Here is a 22,450-nt window from a genome sequence, read left to right as displayed (position 1 = left end):
GGCCGCAAACAGGCAAATAACTACGCAGTACAAGGCACAGTACAACAATGGTGTGCAGAACGGCATCTCGGAACACACAACTCGTCTGTCCTTGTCAAGGATGGTCTATTACAGCCGGACAACCACACCAGGTACCACTTGTCCATGGACCCATCCTGCCTGTTGTCATCAGTACAGGCTGGTGGTGAGAGGAGCAACTGTGAAGGTCCTCTATAGGATCCCATAGATGGTTGGTGTTTTGGGAAGGACATGAAAATACCATCAGAAATAAGTCAGAGGTTATTGAGAGCTGTATGTTTCATTAGGTGTCACGTAATACTTTTGGTAAACAACACATACAGTAGCATGATTAAGAGCTAGATTGAGTTGACCAGAGAAGCAGCTGGTCCTCTATAGCAGGGGTGGGCAATTCCAGTCCTCGAGGGCCTGATTGGCGTCAGAGTTTTGCCCCAGCTAACACACCTGATTCCAATAGTCACCTTATCATGATCTTCAGTTTAGAATGCAATTTCAAATTAAATCAAAGTTTATTTGTCACGTGCGTCGTATACAACAGGTGTAGACCTTACAGTGAATCGCTTACTTACAGGCTCTAACCAATAGTGCAAAAAAGGTATTAGGTGAACAATAGGTAAGTAAAGAAATAAAAACAATAAAAAGAGAGTGAAAAATAACAGTAGCGAGGTTATAAGAGTAGCGAGGTTAAATACAGTAGCGAGGCTATAACAGTAGTGAGGTTAAATACAGTAGCGAGGCTATAACAGTAGCGAGGTTAACACAGTAGCGAGGCTATAACAGTAGTGAGGCTATAACAGTAGCGAGGTTAAATACAGTAGCGAGGTTAAAACAGTAGCGAGGCTATAACAGTAGCGAGGTTAAATACAGTAGCGAGGTTAAATACAGTAGCGAGGTTAAATACAGTAGCGAGGTTAAATACAGTAGCGAGGCTATAACAGTAGTGAGGTTAAATACAGTAGTGAGGCTATAACAGTAGTGAGGTTAAATACAGTAGCGAGGCTATAACAGTAGCGAGGCTATAACAGTAGCGAGGTTAAATACAGTAGCGAGGTTAAAACATTAGCGAGGTTAAAACATTAGCGAGGCTACAACAGTAGCGAGGCTACAACAGTAGTGAGGCTATAAGAGTAGCAAGGCTATAACAGTAGCGAGTCTATAACAGTAGCGAGGCTACAATAGTAGCGAGGCTATAACAGTAGCGAGGCTACAACAGTAGCGAGGATATAACAGTAGCGAGGCTATAACAGTAGCGAGGCTATAACAGTAGCGAGGATATAACAGTAGCGAGGTTAAATACAGTAGCGAGGTTAAATACATTAGCGAGGCTATAACAGTAGCGAGGGTATAACAGTAGTGAGGGTATAACAGTAGCGAGGCTATAACAGTAGCGAGGGTATAACAGTAGCGAGGCTATAACAGTAGCGAGGCTATAACAGTAGCGAGGTTAAATACAGTAGCGAGGCTATAACAGTAGCGAGGTTAAATACAGTAGCGAGGTTAAATACAGTAGCGAGGCTATAACAGTAGCGAGGTTATAACAGTAGCGAGGCTATAACAGTAGCGAGGTTAAATACAGTAGCGAGGTTAAATACAGTAGCGAGGCTATAACAGTAGCGAGGGTATAACAGTAGCGAGGCTATAACAGTAGCGAGGGTATAACAGTAGCGAGGCTATAACAGTAGCGAGGCTATAACAGTAGTGAGGTTAAATACAGTAGCGAGGCTATAACAGTAGCGAGGTTAAATACAGTAGCGAGGTTAAATACAGTAGCGAGGGTATAACAGTAGCGAGGTTAAATACAGTAGCGAGGTTAAAACAGTAGCGAGGCTATAACAGTAGCGAGGCTATAACAGTAGCGAGGTTAAATACAGTAGCGAGGTTAAATACAGTAGCGAGGTTAAATACAGTAGCGAGGTTAAATACAGTAGCGAGGCTATAACAGTAGTGAGGTTAAATACAGTAGCGAGGCTATAACAGTAGCGAGGTTAAAACAGTAGCGAGGCTATAACAGTAGTGAGGCTATAACAGTAGCGAGGTTAAATACAGTAGCGAGGCTATAACAGTAGCGAGGCTATAACAGTAGCGAGGCTATAACAGTAGCGAGGTTAAATACAGTAGCGAGGCTATAACAGTAGTGAGGTTAAATACAGTAGTGAGGCTATAACAGTAGTGAGGTTAAATACAGTAGCGAGGCTATAACAGTAGCGAGGTTAAAACAGTAGCGAGGCTATAACAGTAGCGAGGCTATAACAGTAGCGAGGTTAAATACAGTAGCAAGGCTATAACAGTAGCGAGGTTAAAACAGTAGCGAGGCTACAACAGTAGCGAGGCTATAAGAGTAGCAAGGCTATAACAGTAGCGAGTCTATAACAGTAGCGAGGCTACAATAGTAGCGAGGCTACAACAGTAGCGAGGCTACAACAGTAGCGAGGCTATAACAGTAGCGAGGCTATAACAGTAGCGAGGTTAAATACAGTAGCGAGGTTAAATACAGTAGCAAGGGTATAACAGTAGCGAGGCTATAACAGTAGCGAGGCTATAACAGTAGTGAGGTTAAATACAGTAGCGAGGTTAAATACAGTAGCAAGATTAAATACAGTAGCGAGGGTATAACAGTAGCGAGGTTAAATACAGTAGCGAGGTTAAATACAGTAGCGAGGCTATAACAGTAGCGAGGGTATAACAGTAGCGAGGTTAAATACAGTAGCGAGGGTATAACAGTAGCGAGGTTAAATACAGTAGCGAGGCTAAATACAGTAGCGAGGCTATAACAGTAGCGAGGCTATAACAGTAGCGAGGCTATAACAGTAGCGAGGTATAACAGTAGTGAGGTTATAACAGTAGCGAGGCTATAACAGTAGCAAGGTTATAACAGTAGCGAGGCTATAACAGTAGCGAGGTTAAATACAGTAGCGAGGCTATAACAGTAGCGAGGCTATAACAGTAGTGAGGTTAAATACAGTAGCGAGGCTATAACAGTAGCGAGGTTAAATACAGTAGCGAGGCTATAACAGTAGCGAGGGTATAACAGTAGCGAGGCTATAACAGTAGTGAGGTTAAATACAGTAGCGAGGCTATAACAGTAGCGAGGCTATAACAGTAGCGAGGTTAAATACAGTAGCGAGGCTATAACAGTAGCGAGGATATAACAGTAGCGAGGCTATAACAGTAGCGAGGCTATAACAGTAGCGAGGTTATAACAGTAGCGAGGTTAAATACAGTAGCAAGGGTATATACAGTAGCAAGGGTATATACAGTAGCGAGGCTATAACAGTTGCGAGGTTAAATACAGTACCGAGGGTATATACAGTAGCGAGGCTATATACAGTAGCGAGGCTATAACAGTTGCGAGGTTAAACAGTAGCGAGGTTAAATACAGTACATTACTTTAAGTCATTTAGCAGAGGTTAAATACAGTAGCGAGGCTATAACAGTAGCAAGGTTAAATACAGTAGCGAGGCTATAACAGTAGTGAGGTTAAAACAGTAGCGAGGCTATAACAGTAGCAAGGTTAAAACAGTAGCGAGGTTAAATACAGTAGCGAGGTTAAATACAGTAGCGAGGTTAAATACAGTAGCGAGGTTAAATACAGTAGCGAGGCTATAACAGTAGTGAGGTTAAATACAGTAGCAAGGCTATAACAGTAGTGAGGTTAAATACAGTAGCGAGGCTATAACAGTAGTGAGGTTAAATGCATTAGCAAGGCTATAACAGTAGCGAGGTTAAATACAGTAGCGAGGCTATAACAGTAGCGAGGCTAAAACAGTAGCGAGGCTATAACAGTAGTGAGGCTAAAACAGTAGCGAGGCTAAAACAGTAGCGAGGCTAAAACAGTAGCGAGGCTATAACAGTAGCGAGATTAAATACAGTAGCGAGGCTATAACAGTAGTGAGGGTATATACAGTAGCGAGGGTATATACAGTAGCGAGGGTATAACAGTAGTGAGGGTATATACAGTAGCGAGGGTATAACAGTAGCGAGGGTATAACAGTAGCAAGGGTATAACAGTACATTTACATTACATTTAAGTCATTTAGCAGACGCTCTTATCCAGAGCGACTTAGGCTATAACAGTAGCGAGGGTATATACAGTAGCGAGGGTATATACAGTAGCGAGGCTATAACAGTAGCGAGGTTAAATACAGTAGTGAGGTTAAATACAGTAGCGAGGTTAAATACAGTAGTGAGGTTAAATACAGTAGCGAGGCTATAACAGTAGCGAGGTTATAACAGTAGCGAGGGTATAACAGTAGCGAGGGTATAACAGTAGCGAGGGTATAACAGTAGCGAGGTTAAAACAGTAGCGAGGTTAAATACAGTAGTGAGGTTAAATACAGTAGCGGGGCTATAACAGTAGCGAGGCTATAACAGTAGCGAGGTTATAACAGTAGCGAGGGTATAACAGTAGCGAGGCTATAACAGTAGCGAGGCTATAACAGTAGCGAGGATATATACAGACACTGGTTAGTCAGGCTGATTGAGGTAGTATTGTAACGGTTTTCGTCCTGGTTCCCAATCAGAGGCAGCTGTCAATCGTTTTCTCTGATTGAGAACCATACTTAGGCAGCCTGTTCTCCCACTATAGGTGGGAAACGGAGCTGTGTCAGTTGTTTCTTTTGTTCCTTGTTGTATTTAGGAAGGATCGGACCAATATGCAGAGTGGTAAGTGTTCATCATTATTTTAATAAACTGAACACTAAATACAACAAGGAACAAAAGAAACAACCGAAACAGCTCCGTCAGTTGCAAAACACACTAAACAGAAAAGAACTACCCACAACCCATAGTGGGAGAACAGGCTGCCTAAGTATGGTTCTCAATCAGAGAAAACGATTGACAGCTGCCTCTGATTGGGAACCATACCAGGCCAAAACCAGAAATACAAAACATAGAAAAAAGAACAGAACGCACACCCTAGTCACACCCTGGCCTAACCAAAATAGAGAATAAAAAGCCTCTATGGCCAGGGCGTGACAAGTATGTACATGTAGATATGGTTAAAGTGACTATGCATATATGATAAACAGAGAGTAGCAGTAGCGTGTAGCCGTAGCGTAAAAGAGGGGTTGGTGGGCGGCGGGACACAATGCAGATAGCCCGGTTAGCCAATGTGCGGGGGCACTGGTTGGTCGGGCCAATTGAGGTAGTATGTACATGAATGTATAGTTAAAGTGACTATGCATATATGATAAACAGAGAAGCAAAATTTGATAAACAGATAAACAGAATTTGATTAATCAGCTGTGTTTGCTAGGGATGGAGAAAAGTGTGAGACCAGTCAGGCCCTGGAGGACTGGAGTTTCCCACCCCTGGTCTATAGGATCCCATCTGCAGCAGCAAGCAGAGACAACACCACCAGACTCAGCACTTTAAATGACATACACTCTGGCTTTCACACCATTTCATTGCTCAAACACATTTACGCAATGCGATTTTGAGCTGCACTGCTGCTGTGTCGAGTTTACAACATTACACAACGTTATCACAAACACGAAAACAAATCGCTTCCACTTCGCTCTTTATTAGCACTTTCAGCCGTGAGGCCTCTTGTTGGGTGAAGACGCAACACAATTACTTAAGCCATTCCCCTCCATTACTGAGAAAACCCCGGGCTGCTCTAATGTGTCTGATGGCCACGCATGGTATTTTAATGGGATTTTGGGTTTTAGGTTCGACACAGTTAGTTTGTTCTCCCACAGCTGTAAGGACTCGGGTGCCAAAGACAGAGAGGAGAGTGGGGAGGTGGAGGGGCTGTAGAGGGGAGAGAGCACAGTTTGGATTGCTAACATCAAGAGAACAAGCAGCTGATTGTGATTAAGTCCCCCCTTCACTCCCTCTATCCACACACAGACACACACAACCCTTTTGTCCCCTCTGCCCCCTCTTTGTCTGTGCCACCCCTCTACCACCTAAGGTCTGGGACTGATCAGGGCTGTGGGTTCTGAGGCTCTTGGTTTCGCTAACAGCACGGTGGGGTCAAACGCTCACAACAACAAAAAGGAGAGGGTGCTAACAGAAACAGTGCAACTCTCAGCAAATTCCCTGGGAAACTGGAATGTGGAAATCCTGCAGACTTGCACAAAAACGGACAGGGGGAGAGGAAAGAGAGGGGGAGAGGAAAGAGAGGGGAGAGGAAAGAGAGGGTGAGAGGAAAGAAAGAGGGGGGAGAGGGAAAGAGAGAGGGGGAAAGAGAGTGAGAGGGAGGGGGGAGAGGAAAGAGAGGGGGAGAGGGGAAAGAGAGGGGGATAGGAAAGAGAGGGGAGAGGAAAGAGAGGGAGAGAGAGGGAGAGGAAAGAGAGGGGGAGAGGAAAGAGAGGGAGAGAGGAAAGAGAGGAAAGAGAGAGGGAGAGGAAAGAGAGGGAGAGAGGAAAGAGAGGGAGAGAGGAAAGAGAGGGAGAGAGAGGGAGAGGAGAGAGAGGGAGAGTGAGGGGGGAGGGTGTTATTTGTGCACTGACAGGTGCTCTCATTTATTCCATATTCCAGAGCATGCCAGCGACCACACTGAGCTCTCTTACTGGCTGACAAGGCCAATCAATGTCTCAGCACAGAAACGCCAGCACATCTGCTCTATGGGCCGACCCAACACATAGCACAAACACGTACACACAATGCAACACACATACATCACAACACAGCCATTGTCTCACTTTACTTACCACCAGCCTTTAGTCAACACAGTTTCCATGCTTTATAACCTGGCTCGGCTCTGGTCATGTGAGAGTAGAAATAAGTGTTAATTGGGCCAAATTCAGGACCAGGCAGGCAGCACAGTGGAACCTGCAGACAAATCAGGACCAGGCAGGCAGCACAGTGGAACCAGCTGACAGTCAGGACCAGGTAGGCAGCAGAGTGGAACCAGCTGACAAGTCAGGACCAGGTAGGCAGCACAGGGTAACCAGCTGACAAGGCAGGACCAGGTAGGCAGCACAGTGGAACCAGCTGACAAGTCAGGACCAGGTAGGCAGCACAGTGGAACCAGCTGACAAGTCAGGACCAGGTAGGCAGCACAGGGTAACCAGCTGACAGTCAGGACCAGGTAGGCAGCACAGTGGAACCAGCTGACAAGTCAGGACCAGTTAGGCAGCACAGTGGAACCAGCTGACAAGGCAGAACCAGGCAGGCAGCACAGGGTAACCAGCTGACAGTCAGGACCAGGCAGGCAGCACAGTGGAACCAGCTGACAAGTCAGGACCAGGTAGGCAGCACAGTGGAACCAGCTGGCAGTCAGGACCAGGTAGGCAGCACAGGGTAATCAGCTGGCAGTCAGGACCAGGTAGGCAGCACAATGGTACCAGCTGACAGTTAGGACCAGGCAGGCAGCACAATGGTACCAGCTGACAGTCAGGACCAGGCAGGCAGCACAATGGTACCAGCTGACAGTCAGGACCAGGCAGGCACACAGCTGACAGGCCAGCACACAATGGTACCAGCTGACAGTCAGGACCAGGCAGGCAGCACAATGGTACCAGCTGACAGTCAGGACCAGCCAGGCAGCACAATGGTACCAGCTGACAGTCAGGACCAGGCAGGCAGCACAATGGTACCAGCTGACAGTCAGGACCAGGCAGGCAGCACATTGGTACCAGCTGACAGCCAGGACCAGACAGGCAGCACAATGGTACCAGCTGACAGTCAGGACCAGGCAGGCAGCACATTGGTACCAGCTGACAGTCAGGACCAGGCAGGCAGCAGAGTGCCTTTCCACTGGCCTCCCATGAAGCCTCTCTCTTAGCCAGGGCATCACAGCCCACAACCCCCCTGTGAGCTGGGAGAGCAGCCCATAGTCTAACATATCACTTTATAGGCTGTGACAAATCATCTAATACTGCCACGGCTGTGTACAAGCCAAGTATACCCATTTCCAGCTAGTTCCACTGTTTGAAAAGTTGTTGAAATCTCTTTTGGGCTCTGTTTGTGCTGGCACCGCTGAAACAGGTACAGTATGTGCTGCCTGTGAGGCTTGCGGATAACAAAGCTGTGGGATGATGGAAAACTCAAACTCCCATGGTACTGTGCTTTGGCAGGCTTGCCTCCAGTCTGAAGCTAAGCAGGTTTGTAGGCTGGATGGATGGATGGATGGGGGGGCTGACTGACTTGGGGGGCCTGCCGAAGGAAGGCAGCCTGCGAAAGTTGTTGGACCAAGTGCAACAATGTGGATGGCTTATGCCTCAGAAAAAAAATGTATATGACTGCTAAAACGCTGCACGCTTTTTTAAATGAACTATCCTTGGCTGTCTGAGCCGAGCCCGATGGTCTGCTAGAGGTGTCCAACTACAGGACAGACTGAAAGAGCTAGGCAGCAGAGAGGAAAGAGCAAGAGAGAGGGGGAAAGAAAGCAGGATAGAGAGGGAGAAATAGGGAGGAATGTAGAAAGAGAGTGAGTGAGTGAGTGAGTGAGTGAGTGAGTGAGTGAGTGAGTGAGTGAGTGAGTGAGTGAGTGAGTAGAGAGAAGGAGGCTGGGATGTGTGATATGGCCCTAACGCAGGGCAGACTGTGGCACAGCTCGTATTTTAACAGCTGCAAGGGATTTCCATTGTAAAATCAGCTGACTTGATGAAAGGAGCACTTGTTGCCTGGAGTTGGAGAGGGCCCCTCTGTAAGCCATTATGTTATTGGACTGGTAGATTAAAAGCAGCTATGTCGTCGAAAGTATTTATCTTTCGCATCCAGAGCAGCTCTCATCAAGCACAGGAATTCTAGCCAGACAGGAGATTGTCTGCAGCTTTCCCCTCTCCTCGTCTCTCCCCTTCTCCTCTCCTCTCTTCTTTTCAGCTCTCCCCTCTTCCCTTTCTGGGCCCACGGTCTGGCAGCACTCTCCTGCTCAGCTCTCCCCATGTGCTGCTGCACTATTCTCTCTCTGTGAACTCACAGGCAGATGTGTCAGCTTTCTCCATATCTGCAGACTGTCTACAGACGTTTTCAACCTGAAATGACCGCCGAGCAGACAGTGTAGTTACCTCTGTAATGATGTATCCCAGTCGGCTGTGGAGGAGGGTGGGACACACACTTACTGTACGCACCTCCTCTGTAGGGTTGCCAGGTGTAGAATTTCCCCCGGAAAGGAACATTGTCGAAATCGGCGCACTGAATCTCCCGGAAATCCTGAGAGCCTGCAGGACACTCCTGAGACAGACACACAGAGGAGCAGAGATCAGCTCTGTGTCAGTCAAATCTCAGGCCTCTCAACATCAGACATCTACTTTATCCCCTCCCCTGTCTCTTTTGCTCCCAGCAGTCATTTAAAGTAAGCCTCTACACTCCACCAAACGCATACTTGGACACACACATCCACACACACATCCACACACACACACACACACACACACACACACACACACACACACACACACACACACACACACACACACACACACACACACACACACACACACACACACACACACACACACACACACACACACACACACACACACACACACAGAGGGAATTAGTTCTGGGCTGGGCAGGCTGCTGTTAATTAGGTCAGTCTGAGAGCTGTAGAGTTGGGCCGGGCCAGGATGAGTATGGTGATGGTACTGTAGGCCTCTCAGAGGGAGCTACTTCTCCACTCTGCTCTGCTCCCCCACTCACATCAATATTGCACGATCTGAAGCGCTTCCTCTCTCCCAGACAATACTTTCCACCAATCGTTGGCCTGGAACCAGAAAAGCAGAGGCAAAACACATCTGAGTGCAATTGAACAATAACTCCCCAATCACACTGGGCTCTATTCTCCTCCCGCCTGGCTAGCCTCGCTCTACCACCCTGCTTCAATCTCTGACAGTCTGTATTTTTATTACTCTGCTATCCAAGTCAATTAGACAAACTCCTCAGTAAAAACACCAGAAAAAAGTCAGTTTGCTACGGTCTATGTTGATATCCTTTAATAAGGCTGTCATTGTTGCACGTGGGTGATTATAGTGGGATGTTAAAATGATTGGTGGTAGTCTGGCATCTATCATCCTCCACAAACATGTTAGGAAGAGCCAGCCAGACACAACCCAATGGCTTTACAGTTCTACAGTGGCTGTGAATTCACTGCCTACTGTCCGTCCTATGGCCAGAGTTGAGATCCACATCCCCATCCATCTGCAGCACCACTCACCTGGGGCTGTCACAGTGGCGGATGGAGGAGGACACTCCTCCCCCACAGGTACGGCTGCACTCCTCCCAGGGGGTCCAGAGACCCCACCCGCCGTCCACGCCCTCTGGCCGGGTCCCGTAGGCCACACACAACCTCTTATAGCACCACTGTAACACACAGAAGACTAATGAAATAAAAACCAAACACCCCCCCCCTCACCCTCCCCCTCATTTCTGCTGATCATGGAACATTCCAGTGCTTACCCCTTTCTCTATGGTATTGGTTTGACAGATGGTTCCTTCGGCGGCGGGTATGCTGCTGGTGATGCAGCGGTTGCTCTTGCTCATGCACCACAGCTCACTGCAGACTTCCTGCAGACACAGGGAGAGCTGTCAGAGTGTGTCCATTTCAGACCATATAGAGACAACAGGCCCTGATGAGCCCAGCCAAGAGGGCCCACTGACCCGGCGCAGACGGCACCAGTGGTTGGTTCAACTACTTCTGGGCTCTGTGGTGCTCATGTATTTAAGGCTTTTACAACGGCAATAACTTATGGCACTGTATTTTATTGTACTGACTGCATAGTATCAATGATAATGACACTATAACGTACTATTTTGTGCCAGATGTCTGTTCACTCAGCTGTCGGGCCAATAAAATAGACCATCTATTAAAAAGATGTCATACAATAAGGACAAGACTTCTTCATAAACTCTTCAACATGGGGCCAAAAACCAATGGGACTGGTTAAAAAGAACATGTCTCCTAGCTAGAGTTGACAAATAAATAGCAGTATATCCAGTGGCTAGTGGCTACTCTGTCTGCCCTCATGCTGCACTGATCACAGTGGGCAGAGAGCCAGAGATACGCCAGAGAGGAGAGGAGAGCTGGCCGACAAACGGTGGAGAGGAGAAACGCATGTCTGCTCTGGAGTAGGGGCAGACGGGAGAGGACATACGGTGGAGAGGAGAAACGCATGTCTGCTCTGGAGTAGGGGCAGACGGGAGAGGACATACGGTGGAGAGGAGAAACGCATGTCTGCTCTGGAGTAGGGGCAGACGGGAGAGGACATACGGTGGAGAGGAGAAACGCATGTCTGCTCTGGAGTAGGGGCAGACGGGAGAGGACATACGGTGGAGAGGAGAAACGCATGTCTGCTCTGGAGTAGGGGCAGACGGGAGAGGACATACAGTGGAGAGGAGAAACGCATGTCTGCTCTGGAGTAGGGGCAGACGGGAGAGGACATACGGTGGAGAGGAGAAACGCATGTCTGCTCTGGAGTAGGGGCAGACGGGAGAGGACATACGGTGGAGAGGAGAAACGCATGTCTGCTCTGGAGTAGGGGCAGACGGGAGAGGACATACGGTGGAGAGGAGAAACGCATGTCTGCTCTGGAGTAGGGGCAGACGGGAGAGGACATACGGTGGAGAGGAGAAACGCATGTCTGCTCTGGAGTAGGGGCAGACGGGAGAGGACATACGGTGCACGTGGTACTGATGGATCAGAAGATTTGGGTCAGTATCATTTCTACATGGTCACACACATAGTACTGAATGGATCTGTCAGCTAAAAATGACCATACAGCCTTATCAGGCGAGTTCGAAGAGGAAGGTGAGTAGGTACCCCGTATTTACACTGCCGAGACTTCACTCCGTACTGGAAGCGGCACTGCTCGTCTGCATCGTAGGCCTGGCCGGGGGCCGTGGTGGGGTACACAAACTCCTGCTTCGGTGGGACGTTGTTGAGGCATGAACCCATACCTGAGCTGTAGGGAAACAGACAGGAGACTGGAATGAAAACGGGCCCAACAAACATGGACCTCGCCCACAATGTACTTGGCTAGTTAATCTATCCCACTGTCCACACATAACAAACCCTGCAACTCCCTTTCATATCCTGTGTATTGGAGGTGAGTGTCAGACTCACTCCAGGAAGTTGGTGATGTAGTCTCGGCTGCAGGCGGACCAGACGAAGGGGTTGGTCTTCATGGTGATGTGTGCAGCCATCAGCTTGGCTGTCTCCTGACTGCGGGAGCCACAGCCGTTGCCCACTCCGTCATGGTTCATCCCAAACCTGCAGGGAGACAGATGCTACTGCGTTGATATATCTCCTGGGTGACTGAGCATGAGTGCAAAGGTTATTGGGGGTATTGGTGACGTATCGAGTAAAAGGAAATGTTTTGCTCAAACATCCTCTCCCTGTTAAAATCATATTAACACCATGAGTGCAGAACTGGGCCTGTGCAGATTTTAACAGACAGCAAAGTGTCTCTGTGCTCTGCTCTCTCTGTCTGACACAGACTTCCATATGCACTGTAAAAGACAAGGCCCACCGTCTAGACAGCCCCAGGGTACAAGCACCCCATCCAGTTCAAAGGTACCTGGACTAGCCATTAGGGGGGAGCACCAATGGGTTTGCCACCTGTGAAAATACCTCAGAGGCCTGTGTCCACACGTAGGTAAATGGCACACTCAATTACTTAGTGGACTTTCAAAAACGATACTAAGTCATGGCTTTTGAAAGTAAAATATCAGAGCAAATCTAACAGAATCCTCCTTCATGGCAGGGTATGAAGAGGTTTGGAAATGACAAGCATGTCCGGTGGAGCATGTCCGATGTTACTCAGGCATACGCCTAGATAAATATGTATGCATGACTAAGTGAGGCAGATCGGCTGGTACGCCAGGCCAGCAAGTAAAACAAAGTGTCTTGAAGGGAAGGCACAAAAGCCATGCCCACTGCCAGGCCCGGAGGTAGGTCCAGAATGATATACGGTACCAGACATACTCGTAACTTGTTATAAATATGACAAAGAAAATATAAAGCTATTAACAAGTTGTGTATTGATGGAAATAACTCATAGTTATGTAAGTTCTCCCTCTGGTCCAGCTCTAATCTAACATCTCACACTGAGGCTGGGCCAGTTTAGCCCAGGTCAGCACAGGGGTGGGGGGTGGGCGAGTTGGTACGCTCTAAACTAACAGCAATCTCACACTGAGGCTGGGCCAGTTTAGCCCAGGGTTGGGGGGATGGGCAAGTTGGGTGAGAGGCTGGGCCAGTTTAGCCCAGGTCAGCGCATGGGGTGGGGGGAATGGGCGAGTTGGGTGAGAGGCTGGGCCAATTTAGCCCAGGTCAGCACAGGGGTGGGGGGTATGGGCGAGTTGGGTGAGAGGCTGGGCCAGTTTAGCCCAGGTCAGCGCATGGGGTGGGGGGATGGGCGAGTTGGGTGAGAGGCTGGGCCAGTTTAGCCCAGGTCAGCGCAGGGGTGGGGGGAATGGGCGAGTTGGGTGAGAGGCTGGGCCAGTTTAGCCCAGGTCAGCGCAGGGGTGGGGGGATGGGCGAGTTGGGTGAGAGGCTGGGCCAGTTTAGCCCAGGTCAGCGCAGGGGTGGGGGGATGGGCGAGTTGGTTGAGAGGCTGGGCCAGTTTAGCCCAGGTCAGCGCAGGGGTGGGGGATGGGCGAGTTGGGTGAGAGGCTGGGCCAGTTTAGCCCAGGTCAGCGCAGGGGTGGGGGATGGGCGAGTTGGGTGAGAGGCTGGGCCAGTTTAGCCCAGGTCAGCGCAGGGGTGGGGGGATGGGCGAGTTGGGTGAGAGGCTGGGCCAGTTTAGCCCAGGTCAGCACAGGGGTGGGGGGATGGGCGAGTTGGGTGAGAGGCAGAAGCCAGGATAGGGGCAGGGTTTCCTATGAGGGGTCACAGGTAACACCAATGAAAGAGTGGTTTATTGAAACAGCCAAGGTCCATAAAGCAGAAGCTGAGCCTACAGACCAAAGGGTTTGTCAAAGGTGATAAAGGCTATAACTGTTACTGGGGCTGTGAATGTCAGGGACAAGTCAGGGCCCCAGTGATGAGGGACATTAGGGTGATATAGGTGACGTGGGTGAGCGTCTTACGTGTGTCCTATCTCGTGGGCGATGGTGAAAGCTGTGGCCAGCCCGATATCCTCGTTGATACTGCAGCTCCTCTCTGGCTCACACATCCCCCCCACTGGAGCTAGACCTGGGAAAGAGCGACACACAATACGGTATTTAACATACATGTCAATTCCAATTCATGCATTCTGAAGCACATACAGGGGTGATACCAGTAAACAATACATACAGTTACATGCTTAACTAAAACCTACAATTCTGCATCTACATGTCATTTGAAGACTGTGCTAGTCAGTCATGCTGGTCAGTCATGCTAGTCAGTCATGCTGGTCAGTCATGCTGGTCAGTCATGCTGGTCAGTCATCCTGGTCAGTCATGCTGGTCAGTCATGCTGGTCAGTCATGCTGGTCAGTCATGCTAGTCAGTCATGCTAGTCAGTCATGCTGGTCAGTCATGCTGGTCAGTCATGCTGGTCAGTCAGCTGCAGCAGAGATATGGTTGGTAGGTAGGTACTTAATAGTGAGGGAGTGCAAAGTCCAAATGAGGGCAGTTTCCTGAGTCACATCCCCTCCCCTGGCATCGCTAGATTATATACAGTCTGACACTGAAGCCCAGTGCTTCCCAACAAGCAGCCTGTGTGTGTGCAGTGTGTGCCCAGGGTTAGCCCTCTCCTGGGCTGTGCGGGCAGGTTTAACTAAAGGTCCTACCTAGAGTTCCACATGGCTTGTTCTTGTAGATGCAGATGTCGTACCTGGGAACAGGAAGGAAAATAAACCGTTTACTAAAATGCTCTGGCAGTCGGTACGTCCACACCCTGACACGCACTCACACTAAAACATACAGTGGGGAGAACAAGTATTTGATACACTGACGATTTTGCAGGTTTTCCTACTTACAAAGCATTTAGAGGTCTGTAATTTGTATCATAGGTACACTTCAACTGTGAGAGACGAAAATCCAGAAAATCACATTGTATGATTTTTAAGTAATTAATTTGCATTTTGTTGCATGTCATAAGTATTTGATACACCAGAAAAGCAGAACTTAATATTTGGTGCAGAAGCCTTTGTTTGCAATTACAGAGATCATACGTTTCCTGTAGTTCTTGACCAGGTTTGCACACACTGCAGCAGGGATTTTGGCCCACTCCTCCATACAGACCTTCTCTAGATCCTTCGGGTTTCCGGGCTGTCGCTGGGCAATACGGACTATCAGTTCCCTCCAAAGATTTTCTATTGGGTTCAGGTCTGGAGACTGGCTAGGCCACTCCAGGACCTTGAGATGCTTCTTACGGAGCCACTCTTACGCTTACGGAGCCCTGTTGGGGCTGCAGCGTAGCCTAGTGGTTAGAGCGTTGGACTAGTAACCGGAAGGTTGCAAGTTCAAACCCCCGAGCTGACAAGGTACAAATCTGTCGTTCTGCCCCTGTACAGGCAGTTAACCCACTGTTCCTAGGCCATCATTGAAAATAAGAATTTGTTCTTAACTGACTTGCCTGGTTAAATAAAGGTAAAAATAAAAAATAAACTCCTTAGTTACCCTGGCTATGTGTCTCGGGTAGTTGTCATGCTGGAAGACCCAGCCACAACCCATCTTTAATACTCTTACTGAGGGAAGGAGGTTGTTGGCCAAGATCTCGCGATACATGGCCCCATCCGTCCTCCCCTCAATACGGTGCAGTCGTCCTGTCCCCTTTGCAGAAAAGCATCCCCAAAGAATGATGTTTCCACCTGCATGCTTCATGGTTGGGATGGTGTTCTTGGGGTTGTACTCATCCTTCTTCTTCCTCCAAACACAGCGAGTGGAGTTTAGACCAAAAAGCTCTATTTTTGTCTCATCAGACCACATGACCTACTCCCATTCCTCCTCTGGATCATCCAGATGGTCATTGGCAAACTTCAGACAGGCCTGGACATGCGCTGGCTTGAGCAGGGGGACCTTGCGTGCGCTGCAGGATTTTAATCCATGACGGCGTAGTGTTACTTCTGGTTTTCTTTGAGACTGTGGTCCCAGCGCTCATCAGGTCATTTACCAGGTCCTGCCGTGTAGTTCTGGGCTGATCCCTCACCTTCCTCATGATCATTGATGCCCCACGAGGTGAGATCTTGCATGGAGCCCCAGACCGAGGGTGATTGTCCGTCATCTTGAAATTCTTCCATTTTCTAATAATTGCACCAACAGTTGTTGCCTTCTCACCAAGCTGCTTGCCTATTGTCCTGTAGCCCATCCCAGCATTGTGCAGGTCTACAATTTTATTCCTAATGTCCTCTGGTCTTGGCCATTGCAGAGAGGTTGGAGTCTGTTTGATTGAGTGTGTGGACAGTTGTCTTTTATACAGGTAATGAGTTCAAACAGGTGCAGTTAATACAGGTAATGAGTGGAGAACAGGAGGGCTTCTTAAAGAAAACCTAACAGGTCTGTGAGAGCTGGAATTCTTTCTGGTTGGTAGGTGATCAAATACTTATGTCATGCAATAAAATGCAAATTAATTACTTTAAAATCATACAATGTGATTTTCTGGATTTTTGTTTTAGATTCCGTCTCTCACAGTTGAAGTGTACCTATGATAACAATAACAGACCTCTACATGCTTTGTAAGTAGGAAAACCTGCAAAATCAGCAGTGTATCAACTACTTGTTCTCCCCACTGTACATTCAGCAAAATGCACTCAAACATGTCATCACACACACGAAGACTCTCACACATACACACTCTCCTCTCTCACTGTCGCCTTCTCCCTCCCCCCACTCTCTCTCTCTCTCTCTCTGGCACTAAGCCCTATGGACACATAGCAGACCTGATAAGTAACTGATACGGTCTGAACAATGGCAGGAAATAAAAGGACGGTCACTAAAAGGACTTAATGTTCCATTCCTCTTTGATAAAAGTGTTCATATAAAGAACCTGTTCTCACAGACCAAACATCCCAAGATACTCCATCTACTAGGAACAGGGGCCCATGCATGGGCAGAGGAGTCTTTTTCAGTGAGTAGTGCTCTGTTGTATCTCTGCATGCAGTATTGTGTTTCCACTGCTGTTTCCCCCTAAATAGAGTGCCTCACTAAACTGCACTTTGCTTCCTTGGCCCAGCTCTTGACTGTCAGATTCAAGGCAGCTGTGCTCTGATTCTCTCTCTCTCTCTCTCTCTCTCTCTCTCTCTCTCTCTCTCTCTCTCTCTCTCTCTCTCTCTCTCTCTCTCTCTCTCTCTCTCTCTCTCTCTCTCTCTCTCTCTCTCTCTCTCTCTCTCTCTCTCTCTCTCTCTCTCTCTCTCTCTCTCTCTCTCTCTCTCTCTCTCTCTCTCTCTCTCTCTCTCTCTCTCTCTCTCTCTCTCTCTCTCTCTCTCTCTCTCTCTCTCTCTCTCTCTCTCTCTCTCTCTACAACGCTCCCTCTCCAGATGCTCAGGACCAGACACTAACGCACACTCGGCGAAAATGACAGGCCATGAGGCAAGGAAGGTGTCAGTGAACTTAGAGGCATCTCGAGGGCAGAATATTGAGTCATTTCTTACTAAAACCGTAAATAAGGATTTGAGCACAATATATTTTGGTTGTCCAATAGACACAGTGGTGGATCATTAAGGAATTAGGCTAGAGAGGTTTCATTATGTGCATTGTTAACCTACACATACAACACCCGTTCCGCCAATCACATTCTGTTAAAGGGACCCAAAGCACACACATCCCTGGGTCGCTACTCTTTTCAATTCACTGCAGCTCGTGACTGGAACGAGCTGCAACAAACTCTCAAACTGGACAGTCTACTTATTCAAAGACTCATGGACACTTACTGACAGTTGTAGCTGCTTAGTGTGATGTATTGTTGTCTCTACCTTCTTGCCCTTTGTGCTGTTGTCTGTGCCCAATAATGTTTGTACCCTGTTTTGTGCTGCTACCATGTTGTGCTGCTGCCATGTTGTGTTGCTACCATGTTGTGTTGCTACCATGTTTTTGTCATGTTGTGTTGCTACCATGTTGTTGTCATGTGTTGCTGCCATGCTATGTTGTGGTCTTAGGTCTCTCTTTATGTAGTGTTGTGTTGTCTCTTGTTGTGATGTGTGTTTTGTCCTATATTTTTATTTAATTTATTTTTAATCCCAGCCCCTGTCCCTGCAGGAGGCCTTTTTTTTTGCCTTTTGGTTGGCCATCATTGTGGATAAGAATTTGTTCCTAACTGACTTGCCTCGTTAAATAAAAATGTAAAAAGTCAATTGACAATGCTAGAGGGTGCCTTTCAGTACTTAGATCAGTATTCTGTCTTTGAGATCTGTGCACTTCTCTCAAATTTTCACAACATTTCCCCATTGGCCTCAATTAATGCTGTACGCGAAAGTCAAGAGTTGTGAACACTGAATCACTAAGAATGTTCCGGTGCTGTGAGTGCTGACCTGGTGATGAGCACGGCAGTGTCGTGGTGAGCGATGCCGTTGTCTGGGATGGCGTTCCCGTTGCCATTCCGGTTCTGGATGGACTTTTGCCACTTACAGAAGCTGTCCAGGGACTTCCCTGCATGGTGGTTGATCTCTAGAGTGGGCTGACAGAGACAGAGAGGGAATACTGAAATCAACATATTCAGGAACAGAGTACAGTCAAATAATCCAATTACAGTATGATCACTTTTAGGTTTTCATAGATCTGCCACTCTTACTGTCTGCCACCACCAGACAATCATTTATAAGCCAGAGGGAGTAATGAGACAGACATTCCCTAGGTGGTCCAATAATTCATTTCCCCTACATAAACAGAATTGATCAGTACAACCATAGCTGTGCAATGAGCCTAGTATTGGGCAGCCCAGCCCTCTGCCACGAGGCTATTGAACTGGACTGATGAGGACAGGAGCTTCTACTGCTTTGCTGTGCCTCTGCCATTAGCCGCCCTGGCAGGGGGAGGGGACACTCTCCTGGCTACAGCTGAGTATGCTCGTAACACAGGAATGCACATGGCGATGACATAACTCGTAATTGTCATATCCCACAATCCATCTCTGGGCTCAGTGGGCTGGCTGGCCTGTTTTGTTTTCAGGGGCAGTTTTCAGCTGGAAGTCTCTGCTCTGGGAGACAACTTTTGGTCTTACCCCAATCTCAACAGACCGAACGGCAAGAATAATACTAATACTACTGCTAATGATCATAACACTTATTTATTGGTCAGATGACATACTGTATACCCGGGGCAAATGTCAGGGGCTTATTTGCAGCTATCTGGTATGAATCATACAGGTTGTTAGCCCCTTAAACTCGTGGAAATGGCCCATATGGATAGGGCCAAATTGAAATGTTTCTTACAGAAGAAATATTAAAACCATATGCATGACCATGGTAGCAATTGGTGAAATTATCAGACCAAAAGGTGAGGACAAAACAGTTCACCTGACAAGACTGAGTCCAAACATTACACTGTTGATTCTATGTGCATTTGACATTTACTGTACTTTTCACAGCATTTGTCAATAATGAAATCTGAAAATACTCTGGATACATTCAGCAAACGCAATAAGAATTTAATATACATGTTGTACTAGGTAAGACAAAACAATTACAAGGGTTTGAGTGAGAGGTCTCACTGGTGTCTCCAAGTGGCCACACACCTCTCCAAACTGCACAGTTCCTAAGTCATTCCATTGCACTTTTATGGCTCAAGGAAAGAGCCTTCCACTCTAAGGCTCTTTATTTTTAGCTCTCCTAGCTTTACTATTGAGGAACTGAAGCAAGCACACTTATAGATTTTTGTTTGGAACACAGACCTGCGTCCCCACCATCACACGATTACTGTTGTTTACACAATCCAAACATTTTCATTATACTATAAATCGCAGTCTGGATCAGGTGGGCATCATTTGAAAGCTTACCCTATTGCCAACATGGCTATCTGAGTAATACAATACCATCTTACAGTGTTAGGCTTTCAAAAGGCACTTCAGACAAGCCGATTGTAATTTTGGTGCACATAGACAGGAGTCATGAGTTCATTCAGGTGCGTGTTCCGCCTCAAACTTTCTTCACAATACGACAAAACAAACTTTTATACAATGGGTGGTTCTAATCCTGAATGCTGATTGGTTAAATGTGCATTCCAGCCGGTGTCTATTCCACAAGTTACCATCACTATGACATTAAAATGCCTATTTACTCTGTTCCATCTGACTGAGCAATCCACTGTCTCATCAGCCCAGCCAGGCACTTTATAAACTTGATCTCATCTATAAAAAGCATCTAGATATTATCTCACATTTCTTTTAGAGTAACATTTAGTTTTCAACAATGGAGATTTGTAAAAACCTTGCAGTCTGTCTCTCCGACATGTGCAACGTTGGTTCAATATTTAAATTCGATCTCCTCTCCCGTAGTAATGAACGTGTAGGGGTCAGGGTTCGGGAAGAGACAGACAGGCAGGCAGCGTTTCTCAGCCAGTTGAAATCATGAATCAGCTGGCATCATTTTTATGGATATATAAGAAATGTCAATTGAAAAAATGTACAATGAAACGAAGTGCAGCTAGTTTGCCGTCTTCCCAGCTTCAGTTTGAAAAGATGTTGTTAGATGTGTTGTTGGCTCCTCTGAACAACAGTATGACGAGAGAACACATTTTCTTTGCCAGGCGAAATCGTGCCTCATTACCTCATTGTTATGGATCTGTAAACTGGAACGGTTTGCCAGCCCTCGACCTTGTCTCGGGGCTAACAACACCCGTACCAGCAGTTCCAAAAGAATATTTACTAAATAAACTAAAGTCAAAATATATATAAAATACATCTCTGTGAAGCGGAGAAACTGAGCTCTGATGTCACGTGTAACATGTACAGCCATTGTCTTCCAATTAAGGCGCTAATCAATGACTAAATCTATCAATTTCAACCTGGGCATATACGGGATGACAGGGGCTGTCAACCTGAGCATATACGGGATGACAGGGGCTGTCAACCTGAGCATATATGGGATGACAGGGGCTGTCAACCTGAGCATATATGGGATGACAGGGGCTGTCAACCTGAGCATATATGGGATGACAGGGGCTGTCAACCTGAGCATATACGGGATGACAAGGGCTGTCAACCTGAGCATATACGGGATGACAAGGGCTGTCAACCTGAGCATATACGGAATGACAAGGGCTGTCAACCTGAGCATATACGGGATGACAAGGGCTGTCAACCGGAGCATATACGGAATGACAGGGGCTGTCAAACTGAGCATATACGGGATGACAGGGGCTGTCAACCTGAGCATATACGGGATGACAGGGGCTGTCAACCTGAGCATATACGGGATGACAGGGGCTGTCAACCTGAGCATATACGGGATGACAGGGGCTGTCAACCTGAGCATATACGGGATGACAGGGGCTGTCAACCTGAGCATATACGGGATGACAGGGGCTGTCAACCTGAGCATATACGGGATGACAGGGGCTGTCAACCTGAGCATATACGGGATGACAGGGGGCTGTCAGAGCATATACTGGGCAGGGGCTGTCAACCTGAGCATATACGGGATGACGTGGGCTGTCAACCGGAGCATATACGGGATGACAGGGGCTGTCAACCTGAGCATATACGGGATGACAGGGGCTGTCAACCTGAGCATATACGGGATGACAGGGGCTGTCAACCTGAGCATATACGGGATGACAGGGGGCTGTCAACCTGAGCATATACGGGATGACAGGGGGCTGTCAACCTGAGCATATACGGGATGACAGAGAAGGTGAGTTGGAAAGGTTATTAGACTGCCACAGTACCTTCACTGCAAACCCACTAGTAATACCCTTTCTAATGCTCTTTGAAGCTTATAATGTCCACATTAGGCCAGAGAGTGTAACCCTGTCCTGGCACTCAGTCTGACCGCAGGCCGTTAGCAGCACAGTGCCGTGGCCTGGCTGGCCTGCTGGACTGGACAGGGATCAAGAACATGACGTGACATTCATGTCAACCACCAGGCAGCAGGTGGACAGAACACTAGACCACAGTGACGCCCGCCTGCACGGCTGCCGGCTTCATATTTAGATTTTTATTTGCACTTTTCTAGGGCACTAATGTACGTCATAGCAACAGCCCGAGAGGTCACCAGCAACAACAAGTGCAGTCATGGCTGGGCCGCCTGGCAGGTCGCTCTCTCTCCACCACCGCAAATGGCTCCACTTACAAGACATTTTCTGCTGGGAGCAGGGGAGGAAGGACACTTAAGCCAATAATTTGACACAAACAAGAAGCTCATAGATGCTGGCCTAGACAACAGGCTGGACTGAACTAGGAGTGAGATGCAGAGAGGAGGCAGGGTGGATGGATGCAGACCCCATTGAAAGGCAGAGGTTTCTCAGGGATGGGTCTAGAAGAGAATACCTGGTCCTCCATGAGCAGGATGAGACGAGTCACCACGATGTTCACTGCGTTCCCCAGGCTAGAATCCTGGAACAGTTTGGCAACCTGACCTCCAGGGAAACAAGAAAAGACCAGTCTTAAAAAGAGCTGACATCATTCATC

At 47.7% G+C, this 22,450-nt stretch overlaps 2 protein-coding genes across 3 annotated transcripts in view; one reads left to right on the top strand and one right to left on the bottom strand.

The window, feature by feature from the left end:
- Window positions 1–22,450, bottom strand: part of adamts10 (ADAM metallopeptidase with thrombospondin type 1 motif, 10) — a 63,190-nt gene that overhangs the window by 24,252 nt on the left and 16,488 nt on the right. The window contains exons 6-15 of one of the 2 annotated variants that reach the window (XM_046300931.1): window positions 22,310–22,393; window positions 18,357–18,502; window positions 14,679–14,722; window positions 13,993–14,098; window positions 12,029–12,175; window positions 11,726–11,867; window positions 10,366–10,473; window positions 10,124–10,269; window positions 9,610–9,673; window positions 9,030–9,141 (exon numbers count right to left, since the gene is read on the bottom strand). In XM_046300931.1, the coding sequence (XP_046156887.1) occupies window positions 9,030–9,141; window positions 9,610–9,673; window positions 10,124–10,269; window positions 10,366–10,473; window positions 11,726–11,867; window positions 12,029–12,175; window positions 13,993–14,098; window positions 14,679–14,722; window positions 18,357–18,502; window positions 22,310–22,393 (1,099 nt within the window). The remainder of the gene's footprint in view (window positions 1–9,029; window positions 9,142–9,609; window positions 9,674–10,123; window positions 10,270–10,365; window positions 10,474–11,725; window positions 11,868–12,028; window positions 12,176–13,992; window positions 14,099–14,678; window positions 14,723–18,356; window positions 18,503–22,309; window positions 22,394–22,450) is intronic. The other variant, XM_046300932.1, reaches the window with a different exon arrangement.
- Window positions 11,310–22,450, top strand: part of LOC123997009 (tyrosine-protein kinase ZAP-70-like) — a 41,660-nt gene continuing 30,519 nt past the window's right edge. Inside the window, exon 1 of the mRNA XM_046300935.1 lies at window positions 11,310–11,616. The gene's annotated coding sequence lies outside the window, so the exon portion shown is untranslated. The remainder of the gene's footprint in view (window positions 11,617–22,450) is intronic.

The sequence above is a fragment of the Oncorhynchus gorbuscha genome, linkage group LG15 (genome assembly GCF_021184085.1).
Source record: "Oncorhynchus gorbuscha isolate QuinsamMale2020 ecotype Even-year linkage group LG15, OgorEven_v1.0, whole genome shotgun sequence".
Classification (NCBI taxonomy): domain Eukaryota; kingdom Metazoa; phylum Chordata; class Actinopteri; order Salmoniformes; family Salmonidae; genus Oncorhynchus; species Oncorhynchus gorbuscha.
Note: the sequence above shows the minus strand (reverse complement) of the source record. Positions and strands in the feature narration are given on the sequence as shown.